Below are 16694 nucleotides of genomic sequence, written 5' to 3' on the forward strand. Positions count from 1 at the left end.
AGAATCCTTTATAAATGCACTCTATGAACACCTTCAGGAATGCATGGATCATGCAATTCCAAATAAAACCAAGACCCAATCCTCCAAAGGCAGACGTCCTGTCTGGTGGACCCCAGCCGTAAACAAACTATGCAATAGAAGGAGGAAGCTACTAAATGATAGAGCAAAATCCCAAAAAGGGAAGGCATCTCTGATCAGTATTAGCAAAAAACTATGGGCACTCATAAAATCGTCTAAGGCCAGCTTCGAGAGAAAAATTGCACAGGACACTAAGGATAATCACAAGGCTTTCTTTAGTTATGTTAGGAACCTGGGTGGGAATTCCCAGATATGCTCAGAATTAGTCCAAAATGACAAAAAATACACCGAACCCACAGACATTGCCAACATCCTAGCTGACAGGTTCAGCGCAAACTTCTCCCCCCCCCCTCCTCCACCAAAAGGGCAAATATCTATCCCAGCAGACTGCTGCCCCCCTGACATTTCAGATGCTCAGGTAAGAGCCGCCCTCTCCAAAGCAAAAAACACAGCATCAATGGGACCAGATGGTGTCCCGGGCTGCATCCTACATGAACTCCAAGAAGAGCTAAACCCAAACATAAAACTACTGTTCAATCTCAGCCTTACTACAGGATATGTACCCAAAGAGTGGCGTACAGCAACAGTGGTCCCTCTCCACAAAGGTGGTGCCTCAACGGATCCTGGAAACTATCGCCCCATAAGCCTGACTAGCTTGGTCTGCAAAGCTATGGAAAGGATCGTCATGGACCTCATAAATAAAGATATTGGGGACCTACAGACACTGGATCCTACCCAGTTCGGCTTTGTTAAGGGCAGATCCTGCCTCTTAAACCTGGTTGATTTCTTTGAAACAGTCACCAAGGTCATTGATGAGGGGAAGGTGGTCCACACAGCCTACCTGGACCTCGCAAAGCCTTCGATACAATACCCCACTCGGGCATTATAGATAAGCTCACCAGCTTAAATGTAAACCCCTATGTCACTAGATGGGTTGCAAACTGGCTCAAGGACAGAACCCACATGGTTAGAATTGCTGGAGCCATGTCAGACTCCAAACCATTTACAAGTGGCGTCCCACAAGGCTCAGTCCTGGGACCTCTCTTGTTCAGTATATATTTCTCGGAGGTACAGGCCAACACGGAAGGACTGTGGCTGACCAAGTTCGCAGATGACTGCAAACTGGGCGCCATAATCGACTCTCCAGCCGACACAAGCATCCTCCAAAAGGGCCTCATAGAAACAGACAACTGGTGCCAGAGCCATGGCCTCAAGCTAAATGCCAAAAGTGTATAGTCATCCCCTTTGGCAAAACAGTGCCACAAATTACCACATAGGTGGTAATCCATTAAGTACAGAAGAAGTAATTAGGGACCTGGGGACCCAAGTTGATAGCAGCCTCTCATTTGACAACCACGTGGCCAAAGTGGTTAGAAAATCATTTTATATAGCCCACCTAATTATGAAGGGATTCACATCTAGATCAGGGAAGTCATCGTGCCTCTTTACTCATCCCTCATCAGGCCCATAATTGAGTACAATGCCTCTTTTGGGATGTACCTTACCAGACACCTGCAGCAACTGGAAAGACCCAAAAAGTACCTCACCAAGAGGATCAAAGGGCTCAAACAGATGCCATATGCTGCCCGGTTAAAGAAACTCCAGCTCTACTCAGTGGCATACCGCCTGTTCAGGGTGATCTTTGCCTGACGTATAAAGCCATGTCCAACCCGGAATTAATGGACATGCTGCACCTCAGAAAATCCAAATCTCATCAAGCTACACGCTCGAGAGACTTGAACCTCAGCACTGAAATAAATAGGACATGCTGGAGGGACAGATTCATAACCCAGAGGCTCCCTTCACTCTGGAATAAAATCCCAGTCCAAGTTAGGCAGAGTCCCTCATTGACTCTCTTCAAGAGGAATCTTGATGAGTGGATGGGAGATTGTAGGTTTAACCTGGTATCATTTCTGTGTCACTGATAGACAGAGGCACAGTATACTAACCTTGAAAAAGGGCATAGCAAAATTAATTTAAAATGGGTGGCGAAAGCCAAACACATTCTGGCTAGGCTTATAAATGCCCTAGGGCAGATAGCCTAGTATGAACCTATGAACCTATAAGTACCAGTGTACAGACCCAATTCTTTCTGGAATTTATTAATTCCAATGACCTGGACCAGCTCATTCTGACCCCTACTAGAGGAAGCAACATCCTTGACCTGGTTATCACCAACATGGGAGGCCATCGCTCCACACCTGTAGTCAATTCCTCCCTGATTAAATCCGACCACAAACTGATCACCATGAAAGTCTCCATCTCACCTACAACCCCAGCTAAGGTGACCACCCTGAAAAATTTCTCTAAAGCCAACTTTGGGCTCCTAAAACCAGAGGTGGCTAACGCCTCTGCACCCATGCCAATGGAAAATAGCTGCATGCCTGCCGAATAATACATCAATGCATGCACGAGCACGACACAAATGCATGGACCTTGCCATACCAAATAGAACTAAGACGCTCTCCTCCAATAAAAGAAAGCCAATCTGGTGGTCCCCAGCTATAAATAAACTCTACAACAGAAGGAAGAAACTGTTGCAGAAAAAAATGAAGTCACAAGACTGGAAAACCTCCCTTATCAGTCTCAGCAAAAAGCTGAGATCCCTTATCAAATCCTCTAAAGCCAGCTATGAAGGCAGAATTACGGCTGACCAAAAACAACCACAAAGCCTTCTATAGCTATATCAAAAACCTCCAAGGAAATACCCATATTTATTTGGTCTGAGTTATTGCACAATGGCGTCTCCTATACTGAGCCAGCAGATATAGCCAACATACCGAATGACAGACTCAGTGCCAACTTTACCCCTCTGCCCCCAAGGGCCCTATCACAGTACCAGAAGAAAGCCTGGTACCCACCATTTCTGTGACTCAGATAAAAGCTGCATTGCCCAAAGCAAGAATATAGCGTCCATGGGACCTGATAATCCTTGGCTGCATCCTATATGACCTGCAAAATGAACTGGCACCACATCTGTGTGCCCTGTTCAGTCACAGCCTTACCTCAGGCTATGTCCCTAATGAATGGCGCATTGCTACAGTCATCCCGCTCCACAAAGGGGGAACAACTACAGACCCTGGGAACTATCACCCCATTAATGTGACAAGCCTGGTATGCAAAGCTATGGAACGCATCGTCATGGATCTGCTTAACAAAGATATAGGCAATCTCCAAACTCTTGACCTCACACAGTTTGACTTTATCTAGGGGAGATCCTGCCAGCTGAACCTGGTTGACTTCTTCGAGGCAGTCACCAAGGCTGTGGATGAGGGTAAGGCAGTGCATACGGCTGACCTTGACCTGGCCAAGGCCTTTGATACCATTCCTCACTCAGTTATTATTGATAAACACACCAAACTAGGCATCAGTCCTTACATGACTAGGTGGGTTGCAAACTGGCTCACAGACAGGACCCACAGAATGAAATTTGCAGATTCCAAGTCAAACTGTCGACCAGTCACGGGTGGAGTCCCACAGGGCTCGGTCCTGGGCCCTCTCCTGTTTGGCATCTACTTCTCAGTAGTCCAGGCCAACACAGAAGGTCTCTAGCTGACCAAGTTCGCTGATGACTGCAAGCTAGGAGTCATTATCAATTCCCAAGTGATGCAAACATCCTACAAAAGGCCTCACCGAGACCATTGACTGGTGTCGGAGCCATTGTCTGAAGCTTAATGCCAAAAAATGCATGATCATCCCCTTTGGAAAAAACTCAGTTCCCACAAATTACCATGTTGTTGGGAGCCCACTAAACACTGAAGAGAGATAAGAGATCTGGGCACCCAGATCGACAGCCACCTCACTTTCGACCACCACATTGCCACTGTGGTCAGAAAGTCCTTCTATGTGGCATATCTTACAACGAAAGGTTTCAGATCTAGGAAGAATGAGGTCATCATCCCTCTCTACTCATCCCTTAATAGGCCAATCATCGACTATAACACCCCATTTGGCATGTATGTGACCAGACGCCTACAACAACTAGAGAGGCCACAAAAGTATCTCACAAAAAGGATCCAAGGCCTTAAACACATGTCTTACATGGACAGACTCAAGAAACTTCAGCTGTTCTCAGTCTCTTATCATCTACTTAGAGGTGATCTCTGCTTGACTTACAAAGTCATGTCCGACCAAGCCTTACTTGAAATGCTACACCTAAAGAAATCCCAATGCCCCAACACCACATGCTCCAGAGATCACAACCTCATTACCACAATTAACAGAACATGCTGCAGGGACAGGTTCATCTCCCAAAGACTGCCCATACTCTGGAATAAGCTTCCAATTCATGTCAAGCAGAGCACCTTGCTGGTCCTCTTCAAGAGAAATCTTGACGAGTGGGTGGGTAACAGAAAGTTCACCCCAGGGATCATTTCAGTTGCCCTACAACTGGATAGGGGCACTGTGAACTAACATCGGGTGGCACGGTGCCTGGGCAGTTTTTTTTGGCTAGACTTGTAAAGGCTCCAGGGCCATTAGCCTAGTACACAACTATGAACCTATGTGAGGACAAAAGTTGATTCTATCAAAAAGCTTAGGCTCCACCTATTGGAAGTTACAATACAAATATACAGAGCTCCATTACAGGGAATTAATTCTTAAAAAAAAATAATAATAATAATACATTATTGGGCATTGCAGTGGTGCAGCGGTTAACTTTGTCAGCACACAGTAAGAGGTTCTCCCGTTTGATTCTCAGCTGGGGTGCCTTCTGTGTGGGGTCTACATGTCCTCCCTGCAATGACATGGGTTTCCTCTGGGTATTTCGGTTTCCTCCCATATCCCAAAAACGTGTGTCTGGGCTTGGCTAGAGAAACAAGACTGTTAATGTTGTGCTCTTTTCTGCACTGTACAAACAGGTTTCCCAACCATGCATCCAGGCTGTGCTTGAATAAAGTAAGACGATGACATATATCTCTCTCCAGTATCTTCTGTTTAAGTTGCAATAGAGATTGAAGTTTCTAGAGTAGGTGTTTCTGCTACTATTAGACTTACAGATGTGAAGAATGTCTGCAAGGATGGTGACATTAGAGGCTCTGTGTGTAAGGCAGAGATCGCCCCTTAGCAGCATGTAGGACACTGGAGAAGGAGATCAGGGCTTTGAGGCATTCAGAGTAGCTTTTTGTGATTTAGTTCCTTGATTTTCTTGGTGAGAAGACATTGTGGTCATTCAAGATGAGGTCAGGCACCAGAATCTATTCTTTTATTATTTTATTTATTTTTGTATATTTCATTAACAAGGGATAGTAATAACCTGGGTTGTGTTACAAGGAACTTTTCGACAGTCAGATCAGTGATGAATCTAGATCAAGTAGTGTTTGTGCTGTATTTTTTATATAACTCTCACTTCCCCACTATTTCCTTTAGCATGGTGTTATAACATAAACTGTTTTAGAAATATTGCAGAATTTGTAGACTTTTATGGAGTAGAAGCTTGGGTATTTGTTGTGCATACTGGAAAGTAAATTTTAAATGTTTTTCTTACAGGACTGGCGGGAAAAGTACATTCATCAAAACTACAGTCAAACCTTTGAAGGAAAATTGATTGAAACAGTAAGAGTTATTTTCTTATTGCTTACTGCAGTGGAATTTTTGGAATTTTTGCACAGGGGAATATTCTTGTATATTGCACTTATAATAGTCATCATATATCTATAAGTGCAAGTTGAGATGGTGGCTGCAATAAAAATTAGTCCTACTCACGTCACAGCCGTGTGTGTCTACTACTGTTAACCTTGTGTTGCTTTTATATTTGAGTTTTATATGATTCCCACTCCTTGCTTCAAATTTCATTGTATTCTTGCATATCTGTTGATTGATACGAGCCCTAAACCATGCTACGAACTCAGTGTAATTAAGGACATTTACGGTAATAGCATTGATGCTGCTCACTTCCTCACTCACATTTCAGCAGCCTGTATATATATTTCATAAACTTTTAAAATCCATGCAGTAACAGATACAGTTTAAGTTAATAGTGTTTATTATTTGCCTTTTTATTTTCCTAGATTTTAAAAGCAATGCACACTTTCTCTAATATGTGTTTTTTCCATAGTTAACTATTTGTAAGGAGCATAGGAACCCCCTAACCTCCCTTTAAAAACTAGATGGGGTTAAGGGAGACACCAGCCCCATTACAAATGCAGTTGGTAGCATTGTTGCCTGGGGGAGTGGTATGCTTACATTAGGAGTAATTTTATATATATGTATATATATATATATATATATATATATATATATATATATATATATATATATTAATATATATATATATATGTACTGCATTCACAGTGCAGACTACGTATTGCCCAGAGTTTTTAACAGCGTATAGGTTCATAGGCGTTTACTAGGCTAATGACCACAAGGACCTTTTTAAGCCTAGCCATGCATCCCAAATCTCTGACAAGTTCTGATACCCTTGATAAGTGTAAGTATGGGTCTGGGGATGAACCATTTCCAGGTTATCTCTTGTCTATTAGAGACATAGGTGCAAAACCAGGGATGAATTTCCAGTTTCCCATCCAATTGTCCAAGTTGCACTTGAACTGGGTTAGGGAGGAACACTGCTTCAGACGGGGAGCCTGTTCCATAGACGGAGTAGTCTCTGGGTACATGCCTATCTCTCCAGCAGATCCTGTTTATATCACAGGCAAGGTTTAATTCTTTACAATGGGTAATTCTGGTGCTGGTTTTTTTTTTTTTGTGAATATGCAGGAGGTCCATCATAGTGGGGTCTGAGAATGCCCTTTATGCCAGGCATAGATCTCCCCTCAAAAGCCTGTAGAAGGCAGAATACATAGGGCCTTGAGGTGATCTGCACAAGATATTTATTTATTTATTTATTTATTTTACATTTGTTGACCGGGAGAGTCCGACTGGATACATGTCCATTTTCAGCGGAGGCCCGGGGACATATTACTTACTTACCTGTATTCTTTTAGTGAGGAACCTATGTGGACGTTGCAGTTGTTGGATATTCCTGGTTCACTACATACCAAAGGAAGCATTGTACTCGATAGGTCTGATGAATGCCAAATACAGTGGAACAATGACTTCCTTGGACGTAGATGCCATACCTTTGTTTATAAGTTGCACAACATAGAATGATTTCCTCACCACTGTAGACACATGATGATCAAAGGCTAGATTACTATCTATGTGTGTCCCTAAGCCCTGACTACTGTGTCAACTCTAAGTGGTGTGTTGCCAATATGATAGTTATCAGGGGTGGATGACTTCCCAAAGGATACTATTATGCATTTCTTGGCATTTAGTTTTAGTCTATGTCTCTACACCAGTTGTTTGTCTGTGTCAGCCCCTCCTGGAGAACATTTGTGTCAGTATGGCATTCAATGACAACTCCTAATTTGCAATCATCTGCAAATTTAGTCAGCCAGAGACCACTGACATTGGCCTTGACTTCTGATAAGTAAATGCCAAACAGGAGCGGTCCAAGGATTGATACCTGAGGGACTCCACTTGTGACTGCCCTCTTTGTAGAGGTGGTCTTCCCAATTCTAACTTCCTGGGTCCTGTCTGTGAGCCAGTTGGCTACACACTGAGTGACAAACATATTTGTACCTAACCTCTTGAGTTTGTCAACAATACCCAAGTGGGGTATTGTGTCAAATGCCTTGGCCAGGTCAAGGTAGGCAGCGTGAATGACTTTGCCCTCATCCATTGCTTTGGTGACCTTCTCGAAGAAGTCCATGATGATTCATGTCACCCATTCTTTCTGTCCTTTGATGATACAGTCAGCCTTAGGCAGTTGACAAAAGTGAGTAAAATGCAGCACACAGATGTTTGCACGCACGGGTGCCCGTGCACACACACACGCACACACACACACACACACACACACACACACACACACACACACACACACACACACACACAGAAATAAATATACATGGATGTATTCATACTGTAGTTTCTTACCTGGTAAGGTGTGATTCTGTGAACATGCTACAATGTATTCTATTTGTTAGTCTGTTGGTAATGTCTGCCAATTAGAGTAGAGGATTTAGATTGAGAGCTGCTAACAGGCTGCTTCCTGTAGTCCCAAGTTTGATTCGGATCCACTCTGAGTAATTGCTTCTTGTTTAATCAAGACTTGATTATTCATGCACAAAATATCTAAAACCATAGGATGTTTCATTTTAAAACAGTATCACCCCCAAGGTCGTAAAACACACACAACATTGATGTTCATCGTGTTACCCTGCTGCAGTCATCACACTAGGGTTATCCTGTCGTCAGGCGGTCCTGCAGTCGGCCGGAATTCTAAAGTCTTGGTCCGGCGTCGGTTGCTGTCGCTTCTTCCCTGACTTCAGTGCGCCAGGGGTATATATAATGCATCCGACACCATTTTCTTCAGTCTTTCTTGCCGCGTGGTGCCCGAAGCAGAAGCAGTTCGCAAGTGCCGGTCGGCCGACTCCTGAGATTTTCAAAGTTGAATTTCAGATCCGAAGTCTTCAATAAAGCTAAGTACCCCGTTGGGGAAACTTTTCTTGCCTCAGACCGATGTCAGAAAAAGTTAACAATTGTATTTCTTGTGGGAAGCAAATACCTCATAAGGATTTTCATTCTTACTGCATACCTTGCCTAGGCCCAGACCACGACATCACTGGTTGTCGTTTTTGTGCTAGTTTTAATAAGTGTACTATAAAGACGCCTTGATTTCGCATGACATTACTTTGGTAGAAAATCTAACTACACTATGCCGTCGGAGCAACCAACTACCGACGTGCACAAAAAACGCAAGGATAAGGACAGGCAGCCTAGACCCAAGCCAGACTCCGAGGCCTCGGCTGGTCCGGTCTCTGGTTCACTGGTCTTCAGTGAGGCTCCGATGCAGCCCCTGACTACCGCAGATCTGGAACCCGAGACCGCTTCAGAGCTTTTGGCAGAGAGTACTAGGCAGACGCAGCCATTTTGTTTAGCCCCTACCGACAACACTGCTGAAAAAGATGTCTGTGCTGCAGAAACACCTTTGGTTTCTGAAGGCGTCTTCAGACCGACGACGCTCACCATAAAAACGTATCCTAAGACTAAGACTCCTATTAAACCTAAAAAGACTGCAATTCAGTCTCCAGTTCAAGGCCCCATGCCTAAGAAACAGATGCTCAAAATGGCTGGAGATTTGATCTCTTTAATCAGGGGTTCCCAACCCCCACCCGACAAAAGGCCTAGACAAGAGGAAGATTATGCCTCCTCTGAACAAGTGTCCAGTTCCTCAGGCTCCTCTGAGGTCCAAGATTACTCCTTCTCCCCTTATGAAGATTCTGATGCTGAGGATTCTATTCTCTCAGCTTCTCCTCCTGAAGACTACTCCTTTGGGGAAACTTTACACACTATGAGAGAACATTTTCACTGGGAAGGTCAGGACCACTCTGACTCAAAGAAAAGGCTCAGAGAGTTTCTTTTACTCCCCCAGCACAGACCACTTGCCATCCCCCCAGTTTTAGACATTGTGGATGATGTTTACTTGGAATCCAGTTTGAACCCAGATTCTCTGCCTCCTGCTCCGGACAAACCTGACAGATACTATAGAGTGCCTGATTCCCACAAATTTCTTTATAAAAGCCCTGTTGCTGATCCAGAGACTATCTCCCAGGGTCCCAAAGGGGCTAAGGCTTCTATGGCAAAAAATCCTGTACCCTCTGAAAGGGACTCCAGAGCACTAGACAGGTGGGGGAAAAAGGTTTACACCTCAGCCACTCTAGCTATGAGGTTACTAAATTGCCAATTTCACATGCTAAAATATCAGCAATTTCTAATGTCTCAGTTAAAACAAAAAATGAGCACACTCCCTCAACAGTCTGAATTGAAAGAAATGCAGGATCTGTTGCATGCAACTGAACAGGTGGGCAAACATACTTTACAATGTTGGTTTGATTCTTTGGAGGCTTCCTGCAGAGCAGCTGTCACTGGGTCTGTTATACGTAGGCATGCTTGGTTAAAGGAACAAACTCTGCCAGATCATGTTAAAGCAAAGCTTCTAGATGCTCCCTTACAGCAGGATGTTCTTTTTGGAGTTAAAGCAGAAGAAGTCTTAAAGAAAATGGAGGATAAGGCAAAATCTATGCAGACAGTCAAAGATTTCCTACAGGTACAGCCCCCTCGCTTCAGCAGAAATTGGCCAACAAAAATTGGTCCTTTCCAGCTACTGACAGACCACAGAGGGGTAAATACAGACGTCCAAGAGGCAGAGGACAACCACAAGCCCAGTACAAACCTCGCCAATGGGGCACTGCAACACAGAAGGGAGGAGAAGACAGGTCCCAAACTACCAGAAGGCAAACTCAATGACTTGCACCTCATCTGGCCAAGCAACACTCTCTTGGCAGCCCCCTTGGGAGGAAAACTCGCACTTTTTTCAGACAACTGACACATTGTCACAAAGGACAAATGGGTCCTAGACATAATTTCACAAGGATACAGATTCCATTTTCACACCTTGCCAATGAAAAGAGGAATGCCAAACCTGCCGCAAAATCAATGGGCAGAGGCACAAAAACAAATTACAGCTCTCATGAACATGAGAGCCATTCAACTGGTACCTACTCGAGAGCAAGGCCAAGGATTTTACTCAAGATTCTTTCTAGTTCCCAGAAAGGACAATGCCTGGAGACCAATTCTGGACCTTTCAATTCTAAACACCTTCTTACAAGTACCCAAATTCAAGATGCTAACACTACAGCAGCTTCTTCCCATGTTGGGCAAGAAAGCATGGTTAGTAACGTTGGACCTCAAGGAGGCATACCTGCATGTCCCTATCAGACAAAGTTGCAGAAGATACCTCCGTTTCATTGCAGGTTCAACCCATTACCAATTCTCTGCACTGCCCTTTGGCTTATCTACTGTGCCCAGGGTCTTCACAAAATGCCTGGCACCAGTAATTGCATACTGCAGACAAAGAGGAATTCAAATATACCCATACCTGGACGACTGCCTCATCAAAGCAGAAAGCAAGGACATCTTCTTACAACATCTGGCTTTTGTAAAACATCTTCTAAGTTGCTTGGGGTACACAGTAAACAAAAAGAAATCAAAACTAGTACCCTCACAAAATATGACATTCCTGGGTGCCAGCTTGAATACAACGGCCCAGAAGGCTTATCTGACGCCAGACAAACAACTACAACTTACTCAATATTTCAAAACAATGGCAACAAAGACCCAACTACCTGCAAGAAAAATTCTGCAGGCCTTGGGCTTCATGGCATCTGGCATACTACTAATACCATTTGCAAAGCTGCATATGAGGAAATTACAGTGGTACCTAAAAAGCGTATGGTCTCAACACAGCCACAGCTTGGACACAATGATATCTCTCATTCCCTGCCTACAACAGGAGTTTCTATGGTGGTCACAGGCATGTCACCTCAACAAGGGTCAGCCTTTCACCTTGCCCCCAGCCAGGCAAACTATGACAACAGATGCATTGGACTACGCCTGGGGGGCACACATGGCAGGACAGTGCATTCAAGGCGTATGGACTGCAGATCAAAGGAATCTGCACATCAATCAAAAAGAGATGCTAGCTGTACAGAATGCTCTGACAGCCTTCAAGAATCTGTTACATCCAGGACAACTTACAATAAGGATGGACAACACCACAGTAATGTGGTACATAAACAAACAAGGGGGTACACACTCCTACCCTCTATGCAGGCAAGCAATGACCTTGTGGAACACAGCTCTGGCTTACCAAGTTCAGTTACAAGCTCAATTCCTGCCAGGAAAAAAGAACACATTGGCAGACGACCTCAGCAGAAACATCATGGATCCCCACGAGTGGAAACTGGATCCACAAGTATTTGCAATGATAACTCAAAAATGGGGCCTTCCAGACATAGACCTGTTTGCCAGTCCTCAAAACTATCAACTAACAAAACTTTGTACAAGGACACTTCACCGTCAAGCTTGGAAAGTGGATGCACTCTCATTCAGTTGGAAAAACCTGACAGTATATGCCTACCCTCCATTGCCTCTCCTCACAAAGGTGCTTCTGAAAGTCAGAAAGGAGAGACCATGACTGATACTCATAGCCCCAGACTGGCCACACCAGCACTGGTACCCACTATTGAGGAATATGGCCCAGGGCCCACCTTGGATTTTACCACAAATTGCCCCTTTGCTCACACAGCAAAACAATCAGATTCTTCACAGCCAGCTCAAAACCTTAAATCTGGCTGCATGGCATATCACCTAAGCATCCAGCCAGCTCCTCTTTCCCAAGCAGTTATGGATGTTATTCTGGAAGCTAGGAGGCCCAGCACCAGGAAGGCCTATTCAGACAAATGGAAAAGGTTTTGTGCCTGGAACCAAGCTAAAGGCCAAAACACACTTCAGCCTCACATGCCGCAGATTCTACAGTATTTAACTGAGATGTTGCACAAAGGACTTTCTTTTTCTTCCATTAAAATCCATGCATCAGCTATTTCAGCCCACTACAACACGGATCCACCCTTATTTTCGCATCCACTTCTAAGGCAGTTCCTCAGAGGGGCAAAAAACATTAGGCCCCCCAGGAGAGCACCTACACCAACATGGGACCTCAATTTTGTTCTGGAAAAACTTACGCTACCTCCCTTTGAACCAGCTTTCTCTGCAGATCTACAGTTTCTATCATGGAAGACTGCCCTGCTGCTAGCAATATCTTCAGCTAGAAGAGTCTCAGAGCTGCAGGCACTAATGGCAGTAGAGCCATTCCTCATTTTCCATCAAGACAGAGTTTCTCTACGAACTAATCCTTCCTTCATGCCTAAGGTGGTTTCCAGTGTGGCTTTAAATCAAACCATCCACTTACCCACCTTCTTCCCAAATCCACAGGACAAAGGAGAAAGACTCCTGCATTCCTTGGACATTCACAGGCAGCTTCGTTACTACTTGGATAAAACTAAGGCTTTCAGAAAATCTGACCAGCTCTTTGTATCCTATGCTACAGCTTCACAAGGGAAGGCTATAGCAAAACAAACTATTTCCAAATGGATAGGACATTGCATTTGTTTTTGCTGTACCCATCATGGAAAACTAGTTCCTGCTACCATTAGGCCCCACTCTACCAGGGCAACAGCTACATCTACAGCCTTCCTCAGGGGGGTTCCAACCAAGGAGATTTTGGAAGCTGCAACTTGGAGTTCAGTACACACCTTTACCAAACACTATCACTTACCACTTTACTCTAAGACTAGAGCTGGCTTCGCCACTGCAGTTCTGCAGGGCCTTCTAGCCTCCTCTAACCCTCTATAACTCCTCCACCCATCCTTAGCTTTGGGATTCTATCCAAGTGTGATGACTGCAGCAGGGTAACACGATGAACATAGTACAGTTTTGTTCCTACCATAAATGTAGATATTCGAGTGTACACCCTGCTGCAGTCCAGGTTACCCTCCCTCCATCCCCTCTGATCTAACTGGCTAAATCTCTACAATACCTTCCTGATGTATTTGCTTATAGCTGGAGGGATTTTGTGTTTGTGCAAAAATTACTTAATTTGGTACTAATTACTGACCACCTTTTTGGGGGCAGCTGACATCTGGGGCAAGAAAAACTGAAGAAAATGGCGTTGGATGCATTATATATACCCCTGGCGCATTGACATCAGGGAAGAAGCGACAGCAACTGACGCTGGACCAAGACTTTGGAATTCCGGCTGACTGCGGGACCGCCTGACGACAGGATAACCCTAGTGTGATGACTGTAGCAGGGTGTACACTCGAACATCTACATTTATGGTAGGTACAAAACTGTACTTTTTGCAGGGGTCAAATCCCCTGCAACCCTATGAAGAGGGGAGCAAACTTGCACAAACTCAGAAAAAAGGGAGAAACTGAACAAAAATGTGACATTCACCTCTTCAAATGGAACCTCAACTACAGCAACCCAGCAACGTTTGAGTTATACTGTTCTGAGAGTTGCTTAAGTGCATTTTGACAAAGTAGGCATGATGTTTGATTCCTTCAACCTCCATTTGTGTACTGTGTGATTAGAAACAAGTCACTTAACCTTCAGCGCTGGCAGAATAAGACTACATTTCATAGCCAGAGAGTAAGGGCTGAGGGAGAATAGAAGGACAAGACAACAAGAAACCCTTACTTAGTATGCTGGTTCCAACATTGCTGAGCTCCTTGTAGCTAGCTATTAATCATTGTCATTGACTTTATCCAACAAGATGAACCAAAGGATATACTTAAGATATCTGTGTGTCCTGCCTTTATCTGTCACTCTCTTGTCTGTTAACACTTGCTGTTCTAAGTTAGAAATTTCATCCTTAATATCTTTTACATCCTTCAGCAAAGGAGCCACCTCAAACTTCCATCTTGTTATTATTCCATCTAAGTTGCCAGTTTTTAGAAATCCATGCCTTTCCTGTCATTCGTTTTCTACTCAGCCTGTCAAAAATATAGCCATCGTAAACTGTACTTTCTAAGGCCAGAGTTATTCAACAATGATGGGAGCTCCCTTTTATAGCCATCCAGTTTCCCACATAGCCAACAGATTTGTAACCATATTCTCTTCTCCTAACCATTATATCTGCAGCATCTATCTTTCTGACCAGAGCACATTTGCTATAGCTTCTCTGGTGTGTGTGAAATATCTGTTTAGGCATTGCCAGTTGAAAATTGTAAATTTTCAGGAACACATTGCTTATGTAGACGAGACATAGCTTGTTCCATTTATGTTTGTCTGTTTGAACACCCACAGCTTCTGACCAGCCAAGCCTTATTTTTTCTGGTTCATAGGTTCATAGACTAATACTAGGCTAACTTATCTGAAGAGTTGTTTTAAGACTAGCCAACAGCACAAGGTCAGAAAAAAGTCTTCCTTTTATCTGTGAGATAAAGACTTTAACCATTATGACAAACACTCCCCCTTTTGTGATACTAAATTATCAGACTGTAGGCTATTACAAGCCTAGCCATTAACCAGAAGTCAGAATGAAATCCTGTACCTTGTATCTGTGAGTTAAAGACCTTAGCCATTATACCAGCTCTTTTAACTTGTAAGCCTGAATTAACCAAATGCATTTAATTGGCCTATTTACTCCTGGTACCTGCAATGTAGTTGACAACTTGAGATCTTTGATTACTTTTAACCGGGATTTACTTCATACGTCTTAATTGACCCAATAAAGCATTATATATTTCAAAAAATGAACTTCCATACATTCATTTTATCCAAGACTGATCCCAGGTCAGTTCTTTTCCAGTTTTCATTGTCTGGTCTCAGGACCTAAGCACCGTGTTCCCATCTCTCCAATCACTAACCATATCCCTTCTATACCCCCTGTGGTTGCAACATCCTTTTGACTCCTGTTAGCCTTCTTAATTCCAGTGTAACTAAACAGCCAGTGAGTATTTTCTTAAAGTAAGTGACAGCATCTTTAAAATCATACTGTATAGGCATCTATAGTATGCTTTCACTCATTTGCTTCAATGTTATCTTCAAAACAAGCCCTCATCCAGCATTGTAATATACTGTATGACCAAGATAATGAGTGAAATATAAAAACAAAACATATTTTGCACAATATGACAAATAAACTCTTGTATCTCTACTGATATATGACCTGTATCTACTAGAGTTGTGGTCAATTTATCCACATTGATATTTGCTTCAAAATGAAACATCATTGATCATGTTATCAAGTTCCTTTCCAGAGAAATTATTAAATTATCATAATGTTCATGCATAAAACACATACAACTCATTATATCTCTGTAGTTGCACTTCACTGAGGTGCGTTCATCTCAATTTTTCCAGACTGATATCAGCTTCAGAATGATACTCATCCATCATACTGCCTTGCTCTGTTAAGAGATATTGGTGCAAATATTAACTTGCTGGTGTACGTTACTGAGCTTTTTGTTCCTTATGTTCTGTGTCATAGAAAAGACGATTTAGTGTGAGATTGCCCATCGTCCAGCAGCTGATCTGACTACACTTTATGTATGCAGCCATTTAGAGCCGTATACTCCCCCAATTTATCATCATTTTCATCCCCCTTTTTACCAATTTTTTTACGTGGGATTGAAGTGTTACATCCAGGTTAGTCAATGTGGCGACTTCTCCTAGAGCCAATATTTACACCGCTGTTGCTCCATTAGTTGTAAGAAGAGGCTGTAGTTCCTGCTAGATAGCAAGTTGCTCTTCGTTTGTTGACTTCGATTGTTTTTGTTTTAGTCAGGTAACAACTCTGGTAAATCAACTCCACAAACACACGCTCAGCAACCCCTTCAGCCCACATTAGTAAGCACCTTTAACAATGGGTTTACATTTTCCAACTGACTCTTTATCCATCCTAGTTGAAATGGGTATCTTGAAACAATGTGTCATATTTACTGAAAACCATCTGCTACTAAAATCAGCAGACATAGAGTGTGAGAGATGCAGTTATACAATGTTATTGATCAAAGCTCACTCACAAACCTGCAACGCATAACAAACAGATGTTCATCGTGTTACACTGCTGCAGTCATCACACTTGGGTTATCCTGTCGTCAGGCGGTCCCGCAGTCGGCCAGAGTTCCAAAGTCTTGGTCCGGCATCGGTTGCTGTCACTTCTTCCCTGACGTCAGTGCGCCAGGGCTATATAAGATGCATCCGAT

General features: G+C 43.4%; 1 protein-coding gene across 1 annotated transcript in view; it reads left to right on the top strand.

The window, feature by feature from the left end:
- The window catches only part of PLOD1 (procollagen-lysine,2-oxoglutarate 5-dioxygenase 1), a 1142395-nt gene that overhangs the window by 833831 nt on the left and 291870 nt on the right, over positions 1-16694 (top strand). Inside the window, exon 15 of the mRNA XM_044063038.1 lies at positions 5566-5631. Within this exon, the coding sequence (XP_043918973.1) occupies positions 5566-5631 (66 nt within the window). The remainder of the gene's footprint in view (positions 1-5565; positions 5632-16694) is intronic.

The sequence above is a fragment of the Protopterus annectens genome, chromosome 2.part1 (genome assembly GCF_019279795.1).
Source record: "Protopterus annectens isolate FY-2018-M chromosome 2.part1, PAN1.0, whole genome shotgun sequence".
NCBI classification, from domain to species: domain Eukaryota; kingdom Metazoa; phylum Chordata; order Ceratodontiformes; family Protopteridae; genus Protopterus; species Protopterus annectens.